The 24,638-nt window shown below is 35.5% G+C and overlaps 1 protein-coding gene across 2 annotated transcripts in view; it reads left to right on the forward strand.

Moving 5' to 3' along the window:
- LOC127435662 (ankyrin repeat and BTB/POZ domain-containing protein 2-like) overlaps positions 1 to 24,638 on the forward strand; it is a 66,985-nt gene that overhangs the window by 27,331 nt on the left and 15,016 nt on the right. For both annotated transcript variants that reach the window (XM_051689295.1, XM_051689296.1), the window contains exons 3-4: positions 8,153 to 8,302; positions 14,017 to 14,224. In XM_051689295.1, coding sequence (XP_051545255.1) covers positions 8,153 to 8,302; positions 14,017 to 14,224 — 358 coding nt within the window. The remainder of the gene's footprint in view (positions 1 to 8,152; positions 8,303 to 14,016; positions 14,225 to 24,638) is intronic.

Consider the following 24,638-nt stretch of genomic DNA (forward strand, 5'->3'; position numbering starts at 1 on the left):
AACGCGTCACATGATAACAAATACATCATTGGTTTCAGATATCTCCATTTTCCCTGTCCACACTACAATGCGAAGATGGCGTTTTCAAATTTATCCATTTGGGAGAGCGTTTTTTTAAAAGCTCCTTTTTCGCTGTCAAAAATGTTGTCTCAGTGTGAATGGAAGGCCAAAACATAGCAGAAAAAAACAAACACATGTTAGTGTGGAAGTGGCATTTGTCTTATTTAGTATTTAGCATTTTAATTGATGCTAGAAATAAATAAAAATGGTTTCCGCTTCTACGCATTTTGTGTACTAACATCAACTTTAATGCAGTCTACAATCAAATATTAAAATGTTTGTATTAGCTAGCTTTTTAGTTTATCTGTTAGCTATGGTTCTGGATCTCAACTCAGGTTAAAACATTAAGAACATTTACTAATTGAATTAAAGACCTTTGATCTCCGAAACAGCTGTTTTTAGGTGCGGTTAACATTAGCCTTGTGTGAAAAGCATCAGTCGACATTTGGAGTCAAAAATTCCATTGTTTGTAGATGTGCGGGTGGACCAAAGCCTGGTTGGGTGCAGTGCAATATTTGTAACTTTCATATTGTGTTTTGATCTTCCTTTGAATGGCCATCATCATAAAGGCCATTTTTGCCAACAGGAAATTACTGTGAATTACTGACCAAGGCCCTTATGAATAAAGAGCTTGTTTGTAAAGCAGGTGGCCTTCGTTGAGTGTAAAAAAAGCTTCTTAGACATCAGAGAATGAGGCCTCTGGGCCCATAAATGAGAGAGACCCTTACACTTAACACACTCTAATACATACAGAGGAACAACTGAATCATGTTAGACCAAACACATCTTCCAGACCAATTAGCCATCAGGAATGCACTCTATATGGACACTGCTGCTATTACAGGGAAAGCGAGACAGGCTTCTTTAAGTAAAAAGAATTCAACAAAAATGTCAATGTAACTACACTCAGATAGAAGAAGGCATGTTGGTCTTTTGTAGTCTGTTAGGTCTGGTGCAACAAAGATGCCTTCAATCAGGCCTTGGTTGAAATGGTTCCTCTGATTCAAAAACGTTAATTTTGTTAAATACCTCTTTTTATATACATATGCAGTATTGAATATTGTCAAATGGCAGAAAAATATTGAGTTTCTTTTATATCGCCCAGCATCTTGTGGGAGTTAGGATCTCTAAAATATATTTCCATATCAATTGATTCAGTTTTACCGAAAAACCCTGTCTCATTCCTCTCTTTTATCACACTTTTTCCTTGTAGTGATGATTGAAGACAAATGTAGAGAAGAGATTCATGGTGTGTGAGTGTATTGGGACAGGCTGTGGGAAAGGCAGGCAGGCGTCCAGTCAGGGCGTGGACTCATGGGAGATGCTGTGCTATTACTGACAGTTTCTAAACTTACAGCAGCTCACAGAGGCTTGACTAGCCATGCTCTCATGGTGTAAAAGTGAAAATTATGTGTGAAGTGCTCATAGGCGGCATAGATCGGATGCTTACCTACTCTCAGTCATTCATAGGACAAGACACTGAATAAACATTAACAAGACACCATATTGGTACAGCAGCATTTGCTCTTTTAAACTGAATTTGGAGTACATATAGTTGGTCCATACAGAAAAATAACGCCTTATGGATACGTATTTTCATTTTCTTTACTTTGAATTGTTTCCCTTACAAAAAAATACCATAAAGCTATACCATGGAAAGCATGATGGTAATACTATGTTATTCTTAAAGTACCTTAGCGTAAACTACCATAGCACTTTTTGAAAGGGTTATTTTGAGGTAAAAAAAAAAAAAAAAAAAACACAATTTCATTTATGTAGCTTAGCTTATTCAAAAACAACATTTTCCATAAGCCAGTTTAGGTAATATAATGAACATAAAAACTGCTGTTCTAAAATGCAAATTGAAACTATTTCAAAAACAACATTCTGCTAAATTTCATCAAATTCTATTGGAAACTATCATGTCATGTCCGAATTACTGTAATTACGAGATTCTGACATGTAAAAAGCATTCACGTTTCTATGAAAGCTCTTGATAGTCGTGACATCATGTAACAAGAACCAAGATGGCAGCGGCCTTAACGGTTAAAGGCAGTGAACACATTTCTGTTAAACATGCCTTTGAATTATGTCATTGTTACCTGGAGCCCTTTCTTTGTTCTTAAACATTTTGCAAGGGCATATAGAGATGAATTAATGAATTATTGAATTAATGTAGCAATAAATATTTTTCTGCTATCATCAGCAAAGACATTTGGGTGTAATAAGTTTTGCCATAAAACAAGTAACTTAATTTACCAACAAGTTGCCATCTCATAATTACAGTAATTCTGACACGACGTGAACACAGCATATTTCAAATATAACATTCAACTGTTCTCAAATTTAGACTCTTGCAGAAACAACATTTTGCTATTCTAAAATTCAAATGTAAACTGTTTCAAAGACAACATCCTGCTTTTCTAAAATTCAAATTTAAACTACTGTATTTGAAAAAACATTATTCCGCTTTTCTAAAATTCACATTTTTGAACTCTTTCAAAAAAACATTCCTCTGTTCTAAAACTCGAATGTAAAATTTTTCGAAAACAATCCTCTATTCTGTAATTAAAATTGTAAATATTTTAAAAGTATCATTCAGCTTTTCTACATTTCAAATTTGAACTCTTTCAAAAACAATATTCCTCTTTTCTGAAATTTAGATTCAAACTATTTCATAAACAGTATTATTCTATTCTTAAATTCAAATTTAAACTATTCAAAATAATTTTTCACAATATTCAGTGCATGTCTAATTTGGTAGTATCTTCTGACAAGACCTACAGTACTGCGCAAAAGTTTTAGGCACTTGTGACAAATGTTGCATAGTGAGGATTTTTAGAAAAAAGCTAAATCAATATTTGGTGTGACCTCCTTTGCTTTTAAAACAGCCCCAATTCTCCTAGGTACACCTGGACACAGTTTTTCTTGGTTGTTGGCAGACAGGATGTTCCAAGCTTCTTGGAGAATTAGCCACAGTTCTTCTATCTATTTCAGCTGTCTCAATTGCTTCTGTCTCTTTATGTAATCCCAGACTGACTCAATATTCAGTGGAGGGCTCTGTGGGGGCCATGACATCTGTTGCAGGGCTCCCTGTTCTTCTGTTTTAATCTTTTCTATTTGCAAATGTAATGTTTGTGAGTCTAACATTTATATTTCCTGTTGACACACTAAAGCTGAAGATATAAATAACCATCTTAAGACAAATGCTTTTGTGAAACATCTTATGTGCCTAAGACTTTTGCACATTACTGTACATCAGGAAATACTTTGCTGTCTTGTCAAATAACACCCTTAATGACCTTGTGAATAAACTGTAACGTGGATTGCAGTGCCCCAGTACAAATACGAGTGTACGTATTTGCAGCCGCCATGTGTTCTCATTGTAAAAACAATTCCATTGCAATGGAATGGGCAACATCAGCAAATACTACACGTTTTGTCCTGTCCTCTATACAGAGAACTAGACAGACACACACACACACACACACAGAGCCCTTACTCAGTGCAGCTGGACAAATTTGTTGTGGGTTGGATTTTAATGTAGGGGTTTAGAATCCCATTTGATGGGAACTCTTCTCATAAATGGTGGCTTGCTCATACCATATCTCACGACATGCATACATGTGCTTGCATCTGTTTATTTGTTTATAATTCTTTTTAATTTAGTTGTGCAAATTCATAATATGCGTGACATCTAATATATAATGTAGCAATCAATGAAGAAATTGAAACCACAGAACAATCTTGAAATAAAACATCCCGTTATCATTTCCTCACACTGAAAATATGCTTTCTCTCTGCCTTTCCTGTCGGAAATTCTGACCAACACTTAATTGGAAAGCCATGGAGACTTAACCATCTATGCACCCTTTCAGCCATATGTAGTGGTGTGTGCTGAGGCAAGCATCTCTATTGCTATTGCACATACTTTAGAGTTTAGGATATCAAAAAAACCTGTAACCAGAGAACTTTGGCACGTAAAACTTTGCCATTTGTTTTACAGACATAAATGATACCTCAAATCATGCAGCTTGTTAAGGAAAGGTATTCATTTCAATCAAATGATAGGCAAATTATCCTAGCAATGCTTTAGCAACCACCCAGAACACATTAGCAACCATCTAGCAACTGTTTAGCAACCAACTAAAACATCTTAGCAACTGCATAGCAACCACTTAGAATACCTTTAGCAATTGAAAGGCAATGTCCTAGCAACCAATCAGAACACCCCAGCAACTGCTGAACACCCTGGCAACTACCCAGAACTGCCTAGCATTCAATTTATATTGCATACACTACCGGTCAAAAGTTCTGAAACACTTGACCGAAATGTTTCCCATGATCTTAAAAATCTTTTGATCTGAAGGCGTATGCTTAAATGTTTGAAATTAGTTTTGTAGACAAAAATATAATTGTGCCACCATATTAATTTATTTTATTATAAATCTAAAATTTAATAAAAAAAAAAAACGTTTTTGAATTTGATGACTTGGACCAAATAATAAAGAAAAGCAGCCAATAAGTGCCCAACATAGATGGGAACTCCTTCAATACTGTTTAAAAAGCATCCCAGGGTAATACCTCAAGAAGTTGGTTGAGAAAATGTCAAGAGTACATGCCTGCAAATTCTAGGCAAAGGGTGACTACTTTGAAGATGCTAAAATATAACACAGTTTTGATTTATTTTGGATTTTGTTTAATCACAACATAATTCCCATAGTTCCATTTATGTTATTCAATAGTTTTGATGACTTTACTATTATTCTAAAATGTGAAAAAAATTATAATAAAGAATGAGTAAATGTTTCAAAACTTTTGACCAGTAGTGTATATATCTTTGTAATCTTTAGAAGCATTGATGAAGAATATGAAGGTGATGTCGAGCATATTTTTAGAATTTAGTTTACTCACTTTTGAAAAAAAAAGTAATTTTTGTCTTTGCGTGTGTGATATTATAACACATTTCACAGTATTGTTTGGTAGTCAGACACCCTGAGACTGTAAATACACTGTAATAAACGTGTTTTCTGTAAACAAACATTTAGCTTCGTCTACTGGAATTTATGATCCTGGTGTTTGTGAGCTGTCCGAAGAGTCTTTTCCTGTAGTACTTTACCGTTCTCACATTGTGGTATTACAGATGACTGGAGCCACCCTTATCCCTGGGCTTGATAGAACCAGAAACCATTGGCTTATCTAGGATCTGGCCATGTAGGTAGTACGAAAAGATGCTTCTAAACATTCTGGATGGATCTTAGTCCCTTAAAATTCACAAATGGGATTGAGATTTGTCTTTCCTGTTAGGATCCATGCATAAATCAGAAACAGAATTGACAATATTCCTTTGTTTTTGCTTCTCTGTTAGGGTTCCTTGCTTGTTTCCTTTTCCTTGGCAGGGTTATCATCCCTTAAGGCCAAAGCAAAGCTATGGCCTCCCAGAACTACAAAGAACCAGTAAGAAATCGAATTGGCCCACTCTCGCACAAGTTTCCTCCTTCCTTGATCCCTCTGTTTTCCTGGTTTTTCCATCAGGACAGGAAGTCACTACTGAAGACAATTTATCTCAATAGAGCAGTGATGGCTCAGATGAGCACTGTACGATTTCGGCCATGATTTTTCCATATGAGACACATTTTGGGAATCATAAAGAATTTCTTTCAACGGAGGGCAAATTCATCAGTATTTGGTTGCTTTATGTAACATACTCACTAATGACATAAATATTAGTCTTCAGTACTGACAGTGTCAGACATTTCCGGTCGCAGTCCTGTAGTGTTGAGTAGTTCATGTTATAATCTAACTATTAAAATTAACTTGAGTTTGCTCAAAAGAATGAGAACAAATTCTTTCTTTCGCCCAGCCACGACAGACTTCAGACACTCTTCTTTTTTTTTCTTTTTTATATTTCTTTTTTTTATCTATTCCAGGCAAAACATTGCCAACATTAGTGGAAGGGGTTGGTGTACTATTTCATCTTTTCATGTCAATGATGATGTTGAAACTTTACACAGATATTCAACACTGTCAATTGTGACCAGAGATCTAAAGGCCAATGTTTTGGTTGTCCGTGTTGCTGATTGGAAGGAACACGCATAGTATGTGTGACATAAATTTGTCATCAGCACAGTCTGCACAGACTATCCACGTGCAGCCCAGATTTTCTCGACACACGGATAGTCCTTGTCTGTGCACATTGTCAGCAAATGCGCCTGCCATTGAATGTACTAAACGAGTATCACAAACAAAACAGTTGAATTGTGCATGCGTTGAACATGTTCGTATTCGATTGCAGTCAAAAGAGTATAATTCGAAAGGCAACACGGTTGACTGGGCGTGATCTGATCCGGAATGTGGAAAAACAAAGTATACCCAGGACTTTAGATGCCAAAAAACATTTAAGTCACATAGTCTGCCATGGCTTTTATGCAAAATCTCACTTGGGTCATTTTACATAGTCCTAGAGAGCAGTATGGTAAACGGATTTGGCGTGCTGTCCATAACAGAGGGGCTTGAGCACAGGACTGATCTTGTGCTGAAATATAAATGTGGAGATGGGAAGGTGTCGGAAGAATAGTTGCGAGGGAAGCAGCCACATATATATCCTTGGAATATTATTGGCAGGCCTAGATGAACAAGCTGCTCCCGAACTAACATTTGGAATTTCATATCATACAATCTGTCAAGCGACAATCGTGAATGACAGAGAAAAAAAAAACTATTACTGTAGGCTATTACTGTATCTTAAACCAGCCAAACTCTTACTCACTAAGTCCAAAACATCTCAATTCAATAAAAGTGGAAATTGGTAGAGGTTGATGGAGCCAAGATAATATTTCATGTTATGTAACCATAAAAGCCAATTTATCCACCATAAATCATTGTTTTAACAAAGCCATCCTGGTCTTACGCAATCATTTAATTTGGCAGATGTTTCAATTATAGTATAGAACATGCTGCATTGCTCTTGGATGGAAAAGACTCACATTTAACAGCTCATCCAGGGAAGGTCACAATAACACCAATACTGATCAGTGAGACTGAACCACCAGTTTATTTCAGAAACAACCATTGTTTACGAAGGAAGAGACTGTCTTGACTTTGTGCAACCTTTGTTATCTAAGACAACACTTAGAAGGATAATAAAGCTTTGTTCAAACCAGCCATAAAAATCAGATATTTTGTTGGCTGTAAAGCAAAAAAGCACACGAAACCAATGTCCGATATCCATATCCATATGTGTTGGATGTATCTGATTACAAAGTAATTAGCTAATGTAATCTTATTACTTTTTAGTCAAAAAATAAATTCTTGTAATCAGATTGCAGTTACTGTCTTTCAATTACAGTGATAACTTTTAAGTACATTACTTGCGCTAAAGTAATATGTGTAATACATTTAAAGTATCAATTCATATGTATGTCTGTTAGCATTTCTGTGATAGCTGAAGGGTGTGCGACAATTAATGAGGAGAAAATGTAGACATTTTAAATTTGAGCGGAAAACCAAAAACTTCTAGGAAAAGTGATTTAGAAAGTAACTTAAATGTAAAATAATTAGTAATGTGATTACTTTTATATGAATTACTCAGTAAAGTAATCTGATTACATTTTTTAGAAAAGTAATTAGAATTGGTCATGGATTACTTATTTTGAGTAACTTACCCAACACTGCTTAGGACACGAAGCATATATAGCATCAAACAAAGAGCTCAAGAGTGTTTGGAGCAGTGGCGGATTTAGGCATGGTTGACATGGGCAGCCACCGGGGGCGGCATGGGGCGCTTGCCAGGGGTGGCACATTGCTGAAATGGGGGGTTCACCCAGGGTGCCATACAAGCTAGAACCGCCACTGGTTAGGAGCTGTGTCAGAACACACAAATGTTCACTCTTTCCTCAAATGGGAAACTATTTGAATAGTGAATGCGTGAACAACAGACCATTTCTCATATGCATTGTCAAAGAGACTAAAATGTTATAAGTAAAAATGAGATTAATGAGACCTCTTGTAGCACTTCTTTTTAATAATGTGTCACATTTACAAGGAAACTTTTTCACTTTATTTGACTTGACTCATTTTCGTTCTGTTGTAGGTGTTCTGTCGCTCCCGGATCATTTCAGTCCGTACACAGAGGGGCGTCAGACGGGTTTGGAGAGCAGAGAGGACGCATTTGCTGAACTGGAGCTCCGGACACTTGAGCAGGCCTTACTTGCCACATGCGTAGGCAGTATCTCAGAACTGAGTGAGTGTCTATCAGACAGACAGTAAGGATCCTGTCTGTCTGTTATGTCTGATACTCCTGGCTTTATCTGTCTCACTCTTTCTTTCTGTCCATTATGAAACATGCTGAATCATTTACAACTCATAAAGATCCCATTTAAGCTATAGTTTATGTACTTTCGTATGTTTTAGTGTGATGCATATTGAAAAAGAAACATTATGGGTATTCTCTGAAATGCAATACATACATTTTTCAGTAAGATTTCAGGAAGGCATTTTATTGACCGGATATTTATTGGCATGACAAATTGTGCATTTGAATTGCCAAAGTGTTTGCAGCTTTGTAATATTAACAAATATATTAAAATAATGTTGTAAAATGCAATGATTTTATAAAGTGTAAAATTAATAATAATAATAATACTAACTAAAGGAATAAAACAATAAAAAAAAAACTAGTGATAAAATAATAATAAAAAAATAAATAAAAATAAAAATAAAGCACAGAACTAAAAACATATCAATCAACAAATTGAAAATAAATAAATAAGGAACAACATGCAATTATTAAGAGTAATTATGACAGATTAAATAAAGATGAAAAATAAGATTAAATATACAACGAAGCAGCAACAGTAATAATGTAAACACAAGTAATATTAACATATATATTAAACTAAGGTTGTAAAATGCAATAATTATACAAAGTGTAAAATTAAATAATAATAATAATAATAATTAATACTACTAACTTAAGGAATAAAACTCTAGTGATAAAATAATCATAAAAATAAATTAAAATAAAATAAAAGAAGAGCTAAAAAATATCAATCAAGAAATTGAAAAACAAAATGCAATAATTGAGAGTAATTAAGACGGTTTAAATAAAGATGAAAATAATATTAAATATAAAAGGAAAGAGCAACAGTAATAATGTAAACACGAGTAATATTAACATATACATTAAAATAATATTGTAAAATGCAATGATGCAAAGTGTAAAATTAATTAATAATAAAGAAATAAAGAAATATTTATTTAAAACTTAATGTATAAATAATTAAGTAAAATAAAATAAAAACAGAATAAAATAATCTTTCATCATACTGGAAAATAAATTTTTAAAAAAAGCACGGAACTTTAAAAAACATTTACCAAATTGGAATAAATTAAGGAACAACATGCAGTAATTAAGAGTAATTAAGACAGATTAAATAAAGATGAAAAATAAAATTTTAAAATCAACGAAGCAACAGTAATAATGTAAACACAAGTATACTTATATAGATACTCTGTTAAATAAAGTCTAAGTAACAAGTAATATAAACAATTACATTAAAATAATGTTGTAGAATGCAATGATGCAAAGTGTTAAATAAAATAATAATAATAAATACAACTAACTTAATAAAACAAAGTAAAATAAAATAAAAAAGCAGAATTTAAATAATATACTTTAACAAATTAGGAACTAAAAAATATTAACAAATTGGAAACAATTTGGAACAACATGCAATAATTGGGAGTAATTAAGACAGATTAAATAAAGTTGAAAAATAAGATTAAACATACAACGAAAGAGACAACCGTGATCATGTAAACATACTGTAAGTATACTAATATAGGTACTCTGTTAAATAAAAAAAAAAATTTCTCCTGCATCTTCATTGTAAAAAGGTACTAGCACCATTTCTTCACTGTGTTAACATTCAAGGAACATCCCATTCTAATGATCAACCATCAGCCCTTCATACGCTTAGATTAATTCAAGTGTGTAGTCATTTCCTTGTGGTTAATATCTCCACCTGATTGTTCCAAGTATCATACAGAGAAACACTTGCCTGCTGTTGTCCCATGTAAAAGCAGTGTGCAAAAGGAGATCATGTGAATGCTGTTTATCTTTCCAGACTGATTAGCCCATTATTTCACACTCTGGGTAAACACCACTCATATCAGTCCCAAAAGAGAAGCATGTTTGCTCTATAAACAGAATGTTTCATGAAGGAAATAGACAAAAGGATACAAAAAGAAAGACTTGAAGTGAACTGAAAGTGCTTTGGGGCCCATCAGCCAGTATCTAGTTTTGTGCCATCTGTACCACTATGTCCAGATAATTCCTGCAGGATGTTATGGGGTTAAAATATCCCTCTTATCAGAATAACAAGTCTCTCCTCTGCCTTGATAATACCAGACTCACATCTGCCTTGAAATGAGGCACGCAATGTCTGCAATGCAGACTGAATGCTTGGCTCCTTTGATAAAAGCAATATCAGGTCTGGATTTTTATTGGATTTATTTAAAAAATTTGGCCGAACTATCCCTTTAACAAAATGTTATAATGTAAAAAGAAAAGATTACGGTGCCTTATTCTACAAAGTTGCACAAATACACTTTTTAAACATCCAACTCAAGCCCACTATCACTGTCGGCTTATTGTACAATGTTTAGGTTCCCTCCTCATGTGAGTTTACATTTCAAAATGGGATATTTCCCCTGCAGTCAGGGAGTTTCTTTGTTGGCATAAGTCATCATTCTTTGTGCTGTCTCACCTGTATCGCTGTGTTTACTCATCATGTCACAGTCCCAGTGGAGGTAGGGTTGAACTTACAGATGGAAAAGCACAAACTTCCTTCTGCAGAAGAGCGAACACTCAGCTGTTTGTCTCCCGCAGCACAAGGGCACGTTCATGCATGCCAATCGTTCAGTTGGGCGTTAGCAAACGCACACAAACTCTCTTTGTGCGCTACCCGTGAGGTTGCTGGCTCAGTTGACATCTTCCTATGAGCATGTTAGTTTGATCCAGAGGTACTCAGGAGGCTGGGCAGACACTGGAGCATCTGTATGGCCTCAGCTGCCCTGGAACCCTGGACATAAATGGGCCATCCACATAATTTAAAAAGCAGGATTTGGGCCTCAGTCACCATTCATTTTCATTGCATCTTTTTTCAGTACAATAAAAGTGAATGGTGACTTCCTGCCTAACATCACCTGAACTATCCCTTTAACATGACATAGGCTTAATTGTAAAAGTAACAATTTTGTAAATGAGTCATTGACAAAGAAGATTGTCCGAGATGATACAAAATGAGATAAAAATTGTTTTTCTTTTTTTAAATAAACTAGTTTAAAACATGTCAAGTTCAGGAAATGTCATTTTTGTGTCCATGTTGGTTTCATAAATGTTTGGGGAAAAAATCATAGCATTTTTCCCAAAAAACATTGATTTAATGACTTTACAAAAGTCAAGTGGTGTAATCAAGTAAAAAGTATTAAAATACTTTCCTTGCACGTGACTTTTTGGAACTTAATCATTCATTTCAAAAAAGTATTGTAACATATTGAGTCACGTATATTAAGAAGTTTTCTCAGAGTTACTCTATTTGGTCTGAACAAAATGTGCCTTTTCATAAAAATGTCAAAAAAATCTGTTTTTTAAATTTATTTATTAATTTCTTTTTTATTTCACACAGTCATGAGTGTTCTAAAGGGGTCTTTGTTTTATTTTTAATGTAATTTTTTTTTGTTTGGTTTTGTCACATCGCTACCTGAATGTTGGCTACACCGATTTGATTTGGTGGACAAAAGTTATTGATAATATTTTAGAACAAAAAGGTTTCACTGCTCATTTTGTTTTTTAAAGAAATAATAATAAAAGATGATTCTACTTATTAAACTACCAACATAGAGGATTCAAGCAATTCAGCTCAGTTCAGAGACTTTTATTTCTTCCCTCGGACGGTTATTTTTAACTTGTTCAGTGACTTTGAACTCAGAAATTGAAAACATATTCATCATAGTAGAAGTGTATTTAAGGAATTGTTTTTTGTGAATTGTATTTTAATGTATTTTTAAAAGTGCTGTCAGTCGATTAACTTTTTTAATCGTGATTAATCGCATAATTTTTCATAGTTAATCGCGATTAATCGCAGATTTTTAAAGTGCTGAAATTTGACTAAATATAATTATTTTCCTTTCAAAATGCATTTATTTCCTTCTTAGGATAGAAAACAAAACACTATTAACAAAATAATGCTTTATTAAAATTTTTCAAACAAAGTCTTCCACAGTATAAAGATAGAAATGCACTAAAATATAACCAATTCAAGTAACATTAAACGTTTCCAGTGTCTAAGTGGCAGGTTGACTAATTGAAAGAACTAGTCCCCACATAGGTTGCATACTCATTGCAATTGACATTAAATCTCTCATCCTCCACAATATTAATCTTCTGGTAGACTGTGGCTATCTGCTTTGCTACATCAAACGTGAAGCAGCATTCATGATTCGTGTCAGGGTGTCAACGCCAGTGTCAAGCGCAGCTTTGAACTCTACATGAAAAGCGCTTGCAGACAAAAACGTCTCATTTTTCATTTTGGTGAAAGTTTAGACTTGCCGTGTTTCTGTGGTAATTAAAATGTGCCTTATTTGGCTGAAAAATACTTGATTTCTGACACAAGTTTCATCTGGGTGTGTTTTGTTCAACAAATAGTGTTAAGAGCTCCATTCCCCATCACTTTAAAACTGACACTGAGTCACAGATGTGCATAGTTTTTACCCTGTTGTCTGTGACCATATAAGAACAGACCTGCAACTCATTATTGGGTCGCAATCCACCAGTTAAGAACCACTGGATCATATAATGCAATAGCTTTGCTAGTGCTGGTAACCTTTTCAATATGATTTAAACATTGATATTCTATACTGACAAAAGTACAACACAAAGCTATGCATTAACCAGAAACCAGTTAACCAGTGGTGTCTTTGTGAAAGGGTCAGTTTATTGTTTCATTTGGAGGGATGATATAAATGAAATTGCTTTGCATTGCACCCAGTATTACCATGAGCATTGTGAATGTTGTACTTAATATTCCCAGTCCAATAAAGCTGATCTAAACATTAGGGGCAAGCATTAGTAGCAAAGCCCCTAACTTCTTGATTGCTTCATACATTCTCTTAAGATCCTTTGTTGGGCCTGGCAGAACACAATAGGGCCCCTATTGCTACAAGTTTGGCATCTTTCAGATCATAATAGAGATTCCTCCTACTCAAAAAACACTCTAATGAATCAAAGGGGTGATCACCTCAAAGACTGTATGTTTCCACAAAATGGAGCAGTTGGCCCACAATGTTGTCCTCTCAAATTAGCGTAGATTCAGATGTGTATTCAATGCTAATAAGTATAGCAATAAGTACTTTAGTGGTCGACCGATATGGGTTTTTCAATGGCCGATGCGGATATCCAGTGAGTAAGGTGGCTGAAAGACCAATACAACACACAATTTAATAGTAAACAACATGTGCATAACATTTCTAAAACAATTAATGAACTTTTATTTAGCACTATATTTTCTCAAAATTGTACACAAAACTTTAACTTTGTAAAAAAACAATCTTTTAAAAATACGATTTTTTTTTGTAGATAGCAGTTTCAGATGCAGAATATGACACTGTTGATGTATTTACCTCCATCTCCTATTGTTTACCGGCTGTTACATCTTCTTCTAGCACTTCTTCGTGAAAACATAGGCTCAAATGTGAGTGTTGCCACCTTGTGGACCCACTAATTACTGCAAATAATTCCAGGCGCATGCACATTCTGCACGTTCAAAAACTAGAAAGATACAACTAGCTTGTATTTGTGTTGTATTGTATAGTGATTGTAATAGTGTGAAATATTCAACAAATATCCCACATTGAAATTGAGTTCTTTTGTTGATTCTTATTATTTTTCATCAGGTGACCTGGTATCACGGGCCATGCACCATATGCAGCGACTCAGTTCAGTCCGTCATGGCCTCAGTCCGGCTCGCCACGCCCGCCAGCAGCCCGTTTCCTGGTCTCCAGATGCCCTCCACACCCTCTATTATTTCCTGCGATGCCCACAAATGGAGTCCATGGAGAACCCCAACCTGGATCCACCCAGGATGGCCCTGAGCAAAGAAAGGTGAGCCCACCTCCCATTAATCCAGTCTCCAGTCCACACAATGGGCATTAAGCTAATTAACAGTCCTTTAATGACCCATTGATATGTATGTCAGTATCCGTGAAATCCAACAGCCAGAAGGTGCTTCTAAAGCTGTTAATGATATAGTAGAACTGCGAAGAGATTGTGAAAGCCCTTTCCCAGCTGCTGTGTTCACTGAGTATTGTTCTTAAAGAGGTTGTTTCAGAGGAGGTTTGGTTCATTAGCTGTCCTGTCTTGCTCTTGGGATGTCCTCAGGACATTACCTGCAGTACTTAATGTAAATAAGAAGATTTACATAATGCAGAGTTCAGTTACAGGTGTGCTGTAAATGTTGGCAGTAAACTCTGTATTGAGGCAGGATACAAAAACGTAAGTCAAGGACAATAGAGCGCAACAGTCTGGTTCCGGAAGTAAAAATCCCATTCATTTTCTCCACTAGCGAATTGATTTTTAACGTTAACTTATAAACCTTTAAAGACAGACCGACCGGTTGTTAATCGATGGTATATGCTTCTGTGAAACCATCTGCCCGTGTTATTTCAACTTAATTTATAAAAAATCGTGGTGAAGAACTGCACTATCCATAATGCTGAAGAGAGATCCACCAATCAAGTGAACTGCGGCCAACAAAGGAAGCCAAAAGAGCTCTGCAGCGACCGCCCACTCGCATGATTACCTTTGACTGATGCAATCGAGTTGATCTTGATCGTAAACTGTTTATTTGTTCGCATATATCTGAATAGTTTGCAATTTTCTTTAAATATATGGATTCTACACTCATAATCAAAAACTTTAAATCAATAGTTTTATATTTTTCCACCGTTTTTAATTCAATGATGTCTTCAATGCTTCATGGGATTGTAGTCAATACCCTCATGAAAGACAGTAAGTACACAGTCTTGTACCTTTGTCTTTTTGTCTGATTTTCAAAAACGTTGTTTAAAAAAAAAAAAAAAAAAGTGTAATGTTGTGATATACCTGGAGCTGATTAGTTTGGTTCATGGCGTAAACTAATTGCGCTACGCAAGAGTAGTAGTTTGCAACATGTGGTCCCAAGGCACATTTTTATGACATACTGTACTGGCTTACATCATTCTTAGATGTATGTACTTTTCGTCCTTAGTAGAAGTATGCAAATAAAGATACAAATTAGGAAACAACTCACATTATTCTGCAAGTAGCTAGTTAGTATGGACATATCTTCTCTTCTCTGCTCTAAACTGGGGTCAGTATACCTTCTACCCCTCTCATCTTACACTGTCTCCTTGATGTGTGACCACTTACCACCCAGCACTCCTATTTACCCTTTCTGACCCTTTCCTCCCTCTCTCTCCACCCACTCAATACGAGACACACAGCCCCTCTTCAGTCATCATTAATCAACACTTCCTACTAACCTATGTCTCAGATAGACAGACATTGTTGAATCCATAACGCCCCCTTTCCGTTTACAGGCCTCTGTTAGGACCACACAGTACGCGTGTGTGCCATTGAGACTTTTTATTAAAGCAAAGGTTTTATAGACTGTTCAATAGGAGGCTTGTTGAGGGGATCTTAAATAATGGCCGAGCCCTTTACCATAATTACTGCCAGGAGTACGGCACCACCTGTATCTCATTCTGCTGTTCCTCCACAAAGAGCCACACTCAATAATGCTTTTCTGGCACAATTATGAAGGAAGATTCATGATTGGAGTGCTGGAGTTGGCAGGAAGGCACTATTGTTGTTTTCCACTAAAGTTTGTTTAAGTTGAAACTCTTACACAAGTCATCCAGCCAATATCAAGATCTGCCCTTTACTTACTCAACGCTCAACCTGTTATTGCATACATGCGTGTACATAATCAAGACATTTGGACATTGTGCTCTGCACTCAACAACAAAGATCAAAGAATTTAAAAAGCATTTAATCCAATCACAATGCAGTAGTATAGCTGTATGATCTGTATATCATTAAATAAAAAAAGGGGAAAAATACTAAAAGTAATCAATATGACTTATGCATTTTATTCCAAATGTTCTGAAGCGATACAATTACTTTGTGCGATGAACAAAGCAAATTTAAGTCACTATTCACTCACAAATCAAATCATATAATTAGCAAAGAGCTAAAATCAAATATGGCGGATACATCTGTTACATTAAACCTCATTGGTTCTCATCGGTTTTCGTGACTATTCATAATAAAGTCATTTTGCACATATTTAGGGGTCCAAGCATCGAAAGTTAGGTTTCTTTTTCTTCGAAGGTAAAGTTAGGTTTCTTTTTCTTCTTTTTCCACCCTAAAAGTGTCTGGGCAGCAAAAACATAATGACACCAGTACTAGAGACACCAAATTTGGCAGGATGGTCCCAAATCCCTCCACAACTCAGCACACAGACACCCTCATCTGACCCTAGGTGGCACTATAATATGCCTAGGTGGCATTTTACATTTTCGCCAATATCTTCACACCTGTATGGGCTAGAATCAAAATTATTTTGTCCGAAGCAAAACAAGACATACATTTCTGATTTAATTTGCATCTATAAAAGCTATTTAGAATTTAAAAAACAAAACAAAAAAACAAAATACTTTTTCTAACTCCTAGACCACTAGCAAATGTTGTGCAAATCGGACCAACGGTCTTGGAGCAGTTTGAAAAAGTATGTTTTTCGGAAAACTCATAATGGCACATGAAATACCTACAAAGTAACTAGAGTACCTAGTAATGAAATTACTTTGGCCCTGACAGACCCGTCCTTTTAAATTTGATGACTTTGGTTATTTTCTCCACTTTTCCAAACTTTTTGGACCTCAATAATTGCTGCTGATGGCTATATTAATTATTTAAATTTCATCCATGTCCACATTAATCCATTTTCGTTTGAAAACTCAGTTTTCAGTTGCTTAACGTCTTCGTTTTCCAAAGTTTGCACTAATAGAGAGTGTTTTCCAAAGTCTCCATTTGAAAACTCTGTTCTAGGGTGGATGAGATGCGTAAACGTAGCGAAATCAATGTGTTTTCAAATGAAAACATATTAGTGTGGATATGGCCTTAATTTTGGGGTGAACTATTCCTTTAATTGTATGATTGTTTTCGAAGTAAAAGTCAAGGTGAGGACCTCTCAAGAGAAGTTTGCTTTGAAGTAGTATAAAAAAAAATGGTGTAATGCTGTTTTTTATGTGATATTGTATTGCACAAACTAAGCAAGTTGAGGTTGGAATCAAACACGGTCTACAAGAATATTCCTCTCTTAAGTAGCGTTAGGAAGTCCAGTGGATTTTTGTGAATTGGTTCATTTAACTGTTTAATTGTGAACTGGTCGCTGACTCATTTGAGTGCTCGCAAATATTTTGTTAAATACTACTCACTGTTTTTCATTGTTTTTTTAAAAAAAGAATTATTCACTCTAAGCATATATTTATGTGTTCAAGTTTGATGTTGTCTGGCACCCTGATCGAGATCCTCATTGTTTTTGTGCCAAGACAACACATATGTTTTTCTAAATTGTATAATCTGATAATTATCTAAAAGATATTGTCCCCTTAAATAAAAAAGTGTGAGGCAGCCATTTTGAATTAGGTGTACCGCACTCAATTAAACAATAACATGCTTTTATTTTGAGTCACTGTCTGGGAGAAATGCAATTAATAATCAGCAATCAACCAAAGTATATAAAGACCCTTCATTTAAAAAATACTTACTGTGTACTGTAGTATATGTATTACACACGATTTTGAATTCAAACAAATACACAAACCTCTCTCATTTGAAGTAATGGCGGGATTAATTATCATCTGCTGCCACTACACATTCATGGCTTGAAAACCACAGTGTTTAAGATGCAATGCTCATGGAGTCGCCTGCCAGACGCTAATGTTTGTATATGACTCAGAGACAGCTTTGAGTGTTATATGTGTTTATAGCGAGAAAAACGGCTATGTGGTCTCAGTAGTGAACTCTTAATCATGTTACACATCTCTGGTATAATCTAGTCACCTTAGAGGCCTTAACACGTGTGTAAATGTGTGTGCTAGTCCATCCAATTAGCCCAAAGCGCCATACAGTTTCCACAAGCCCTGATTAGCCGAGCTTTGATATAGGCCATAAATGAGCTCAGATTTCTGGTTGAAGGCTGCGGGGTGAACCTAAGTCCTTGATTCAGAAGCAGGGGACATTGTTGAAGCATGACCTAGGGGCCAAATGCACAAGAGATGGAGGGATGCGGACAGACTTTTGCTTTTCACAAGCATGACTCTCTGACAACAGAACAAAGCCAGGGTTGTAAAAATATTGGAGAGCTTCAATTTCGTGCTGGTTTTGTTTTCTCTTCAGATAAGAGCAGGTCAATGGACTGGACTATACATCAAAAGCATATGTTTGACTAAGTCTTAAGGAGTAACTAACTAATATTAATGATACCTTATGTACATTTTTCAGTAGCGTAACAGTAGTTCAGCTGTTTTCAAAACAGAGAAGCTACTTTTTCCAGTGAATAGCCCAGAAAATACTTCATTACCCTTAAGTAAGTCATGAAGTCATTACCCTTACTTAATTGAATTTGAGAAAGTTTTTACAAGCAATTTAATTTTGTTCATATTAAGTCGTTTTCACTGAGCCAACATAATTTAGTAATCAAATCAATGTAGTATAGTTTTAACTCAGCTTTATTAGGTTATCATCATTTTTTGTGCCAGACATATTACTGCTCTGATTACAAAAAAAATTAATACATCTGATAGTTTTATGTTGCCCCTTCATGTAGTTTCAGTGTAATTAGCTTTTTATCATTGAAATTTTTACTGTAGCAAGCTAGCTACTTTTTAAAAAGCATAGCTTGGATGTAGTTTAACAGCTTAGCTTGGCAAGCTAGTTTCAAACTACCATCCCCAACACTGCTTTGTGTGCATCCATGAAAGTGTGGTGGCTAGTTTTTACATAGCATGCTAGTTCTATTGTTTGGTGGACAAACAGCTTTTTTAGAATTAATCATTTCATTTAGCAATAAAAAAGAGCTAACACGTCAAGTTGTTTGTTTGTATTTTGGTGTAGTGTTCATAAAAATTCCTATGGCGCTGTTGGTAGCCGCGTATTCATTAAACATATTCATATAGTTATATAATGTGTACACAAATTACCCATTCACTTTCTCAGTCTGAGACTCATTTAGTTAGTGTACTAACTTATATCTCCTTCCACACAAACACACCTAAAGATATACAATCAAATCCTTATATGCTCTCACAGATAGCGACTCCCCCAACACCATCCACCCCCTCTTTTGACCGCCAAAAGTAAACACACTTAAAAGGCTGCAATCTATAAGTCTTGACAGTACTCCTAAAAGTACCACTTGGAAAAGAGTGGCCACAAGTTGTTTCCCTTGATCAATACAGTAGGGAACTAAATGTACATTTCTTATGTTTGTCTTCATTAAACTTTTTACAGTTTTCTCAAACAATATCTGTCTTCACTTTCTCATGAAGATCTTTTCTTATGCTTGGATTAAGGTTAATCTGTTTTTCACAAGTGAAGTTCTACTAAAACCCCATATGTTTCTCTGACGGACAGGTATTTTGCAGCTCCTTGTTTGCAGATACATGACTCTGGTTGTTAGTTGTCCTTGGCTTTGGCAGGAAAAATCTGATGTTTTGGTGTATCCAGCTTAAATCTGTTCAGGTATTTGTAGTCTAAACTCCAGAAAGCCCATATGAAATCTGATCTCTACAAACCACATTCGTATTTGGTTTCAAAGCCAGTTAAAATCCATTTTTTGGAAGTCCTTTTTAGTCTTAACTGTTAGATCGGATTTCAAGAAGTCATACTATGGAAACCAATGGCCAGAAAAAATTGCTACTTTACGCAAGTACACAAACCCAGCCAACGTATTTCAACTGTGTGGTTCATCTGTACTCAAGGGGGCAATAGAGTTACCTTCAAATGTATGCGACATTAAACCAGATGTGTTATTATTCTGCTAGCTAGCTATAAACATGACGACATTAAAGCAAACTTGCTCAGCAAAATTCTCTTCGATCTGTTTTTTCGGATGTGGCATAAGTTGTTTTGAAAGAGAACACTGACTGTAGAAGACTGTACCACTGCTTGTGACTGTAGCGCCCCTTGTGGCAACGCTGAGATTGCATACATTGTGTTTCGAATTGCGGTCCAACACATTTTGAAATGCAACAGAGCTTGTGTAACTAGAGAGTTTGGATGTTTTTACAACTTTGGGCACTTTCATGTCCCAGGGGTTAATTTTTATTAAAAACAAATAGATATGTATTCTTTTTGTTATATGAAGTTCTCATTTAAACTGACTTGGAAACTTTTTATCAGGCCTTCATCATTTATTTTTGGTACTTTTCAAATGCTTTTTATGTATGGATTTTACTGTTTTATTCTTGCTCCAGAAAGAGACTTTTAATATTAAACTATAAAAATACATTATAAAAATAACAATTATTACAGATTTAAAACTATGATAATTTAAACAGAGTGAAATAAACACTATGAATGTCCCACAGTTGTGATGTCATTTCCACCAAACCAAACAATTTTGCCCCTAATATTTTATTTATTCATTTACTTATTTTCAAAAGTGAGAGTACTTGTTTACCAAGTCAACAAGTGTCAGTGAAGAGCATGCTTGAAATGAAATATGAGACGAGTGATGTTTGAAGAAAAGTCAAGGTAAATACCACTTGTGAGCAGAATATTTATTAAAGGTTTCATTTCCAATCATACTGTAGTTTTGCCAAATTATGCAAAAAGTGTGCAAATATTATTTAAATGTGTATATTTAAGATAACTAAAATAGTAGCTATGTAATTAGCTTTAGCAAGACAAGAGAGGTGCCATTTTATTTTAAAAACTTAAAAAAAATGTCATTTCCATCAGTGTCAAAACACAATACAGAATCTGAGATGTTCTGGAAATGTATGGAGGGTCAAATTACTCACAAATAAATAATCAAATAAATATTTAAATCAATCATTAAATACATAGTGAATTAATTAAATGGACCATTAAATAAATAAATAAATAAATAGGGAATTAATTACATGTGAAACTAAATAAATCATAAAATTCATAATGAAATTGTAAAAACAAAAACAATAAAAATATGACATGATTATTAAATAAATCAATAAATGTCCCTTGTATTTCATTTTAGCCCTATTTTGCATCCATTTTCATTTTAGGGTTGAATTTACAATTTAGAGATGAGCTTCTTTTCATTTTCAGGGTTATTGTTATATATACAGTGCTAAAAGTGCCCAAAGTTGAAGAAATACTCCTTTGCATTCACATATTTGTGAAGTTTTGTTTCGTTATTAGGTGTAGTGTCTTTTCATCCTGAATGTCCTCCCTCAACACTTAAAAATAGCTTCTCCTTATCTTCAGACTTGAAAGCACACATTTTTCTTTTTTGTCTTATTACCAAAAATTGCCCGTCAAGTTGTCATCTGTGTATGTGTTTGTTGTGGTCTAGTGTGTCTGTAGTTCTCAGGAGATTAGTTTCCTGTTGTGCAAATCTTCATTGTTTATTGAGCTTCACGCTCTTCTCAGTATAGCTCATTTACATGTCTTGCTGGGCCAACAGACTCTCCGCGGGATATTGTTGTTTTTCTGTTTGACGTCATTATGTTCCTGCAGTGAATCGAGCTCTCTGGGTACAAACTTTCAGGCTGGTATCTTCTCTAAATCCGTTTTGAGGCATACTTTATCTGAGGGGGCAAAAAGCTGGGGAGACGTTATCAAACACACACAGTGCTAGCTGCTGGTGGAAGTGGGTATGTGGATCGTGTTATCAAGGTTTTGCTTACAAAAAGATTAGATTAGAATTTGGGAAGGGGACGCTGGGACTCCTGTATTGGTGCCTGGTGTTGATACTTCATGGTTCAGGCTGATTTAGATGCAAACACAGCTAACAAATCACTAAAAAGTGACAATACCATCCCCTCTTAGTGCATAAGGTCGAATGGTGATAGTGGGAACAATGTCAAATATTTACTCACCCTCATGTCATTCCATACCCATGTGATATAACTTCACGCAACCTTTTTTCATACAAGGAAAGTGAATGGCAACATGCATTGAATATTCTGAAGTGCAAATGAGATTTGAGAGCTTTGGTACAGGGGAAGATAATGACTAATTACAGTAAATAACGACTTTTTAATTATCGAATTACTTCAGATAACTTGCAATATAGCACATTTTCCAGTCTTGTTTTTTTTTTTGTCTTGTTTTCAGAGAAATCTAACAAAATGAAGTAAAGTTTATGCTTATAACAAGAAAAACTTTTTGCCAATGGGGTAAGAAAAAAAACTTGATTCAAAGGGAAAACATGTTTATTGACAAATAGTTTTGTTTGTTTGTTTGTTTTAAGCTTAAACCCCAATATATATTTTTTTTATTATTTCTCAGGAGACAAGACTTTAAATCTTATGGGCCCTATTTTAAGAGTGCTAGCGCTAAGAGCAGCACTATGCGATAAGTCATACGTGCAAAGTCAATGGGCGTGGCCATGAAGTTTTGGTAGTCTAGGTGCAAATGGGTTGGCGAAATTGCACAAAGCGCTAATGGGCTGGGCCAAGTGAAATTTAATTCTGAGTTTCCATTCCCTGTCAAGCACCAGCGATATAAACAAAGACAGCACATTCATGAGAAGTTGGTAGTGTAAATGGGCTGTATGCAGTGAATTAGAATAGAAATATGGACTTATGTTCTTTTGTACATTTAACTGTGTCCTTGTTTAATGCAGGCATATTTCTATAACAGTGACACGCTCCTTTTATACACATGGAAAATGTGGTTCTAGTCAGGATCTGGATGTATAGGGTTAGTTAAATCATAGTCAGAGTGTGACGAGGTGGAGGGCATGCCCGGGCCGTGATGGAGCATGGCTGGCGATGAATCAGCTGATCAGCGCGAGAGCGAGATAAGGAACAGACGGAGACGCTGGTTTGAGAGAGACGCACGCGGCCGCATTGCATGTGTGTCTGTGTTTTTTTATGTTGAGTTTTATCATTACATGTTATGTTAACTGTTCAGCCAGTTCCCGCCTCCTCCTTGCCCAACCGTTACCCGTTACAGTGACCTCAAAACCCGGGAGGGAGGAGGGATGCGCTGTTGCGGAGTCTTCTACGCTGCCATCTGCCAGTGGAGCAGCCGCAGCTGTCTGCCTGGGGACGGAGGGGTCACTGCTGGCATCATTTATTGAAACAAAAAAAATAAACCAAGAATATTTCTTAATTTAATTTATACTGGAAAAAAACTAAAATATAATCAGAAATCATCAAAACATTGTATATAACCACTTCCCCTAATCCAAACATTTTACCCTCATCAACTTCTTCCACCAGCCCCTTTGCAGACTTAATCACTCTACGACAACAGGTGTAAAAATTCCAACACAATTTAGATCATAAATACATTTGTACATTTAAACATAATAATAATAATAATAATAATAATAATAATAATAATAATAATAATTGAAAAATAAACCATGATCTCTAGAAAGTCTAATACAAATCTCATAATTTTTGTTTAAAAAAACTACAACAGTGATTGTTAGGGACATAATGTGATGTTCCACTATACTGTATTTTCAGAGTTTGGACATTAACTTTATTACCACCAGCTGGTGGAATCTCTGAGTTTAGACTTTGCGCTGAAATCAGATGTGGTCTGAAACATCTTAGCGCAATGACCTGTTTCTCAAGAAATTAGCAAATTGTGCTTTGTGCCATATCATAACCATACAATACTCTCACAGATAGCGCAAACACTCCCACCCATGGCAATTTGCGCTTTGCGCTGTCACGAAACTTGTGCTTAGAATTAGTGCCCTCATGAAAATTAGATAAGACATTGCGCACAGTTGTTGCACGTTACGCTGTGCCTCGCACAGTCATGACAATAGAGCCCTAGAGCTTCTCAGTGTATGGAGTAGTTTTATGCTACTTTGCTACTTTACGGCATCAGCTGACTTTCATTATATGGAAAAGAGCACCTTGGACATTCTTGAAAATATCTTATTTTGTGTTGAAAGAAAGAAAGAAAGAAAAAAACCATTCGTACATTGTGCAATTTAGTTTATTACATGATTTGATCTGGGTCCAACAAACAGCCCTTATGTTTCTAGTAAACGCAACTGAACAATTTCTGTACTCATTGTGAAACTCACACAAATACAAACACAACACACTCATGTCTGCAGGGGGTTGTGTGAGGCGACTCCAGCAGCTGTATCTCATTCTCAGCATGAATTCATTGATATGACAGCGTGCTGAAAGACACGACACATCTCACTGAAAGCTTTCTCTCGTTGCACAAGCCCTTCTTTTCAAAAACTAGCAGATTTAGTGTAGTGTGGCCAAACTTTTTTTACACAACCTTG

This window comes from Myxocyprinus asiaticus, chromosome 46 (genome assembly GCF_019703515.2).
Source record: "Myxocyprinus asiaticus isolate MX2 ecotype Aquarium Trade chromosome 46, UBuf_Myxa_2, whole genome shotgun sequence".
NCBI classification, from domain to species: Eukaryota; Metazoa; Chordata; class Actinopteri; order Cypriniformes; family Catostomidae; genus Myxocyprinus; species Myxocyprinus asiaticus.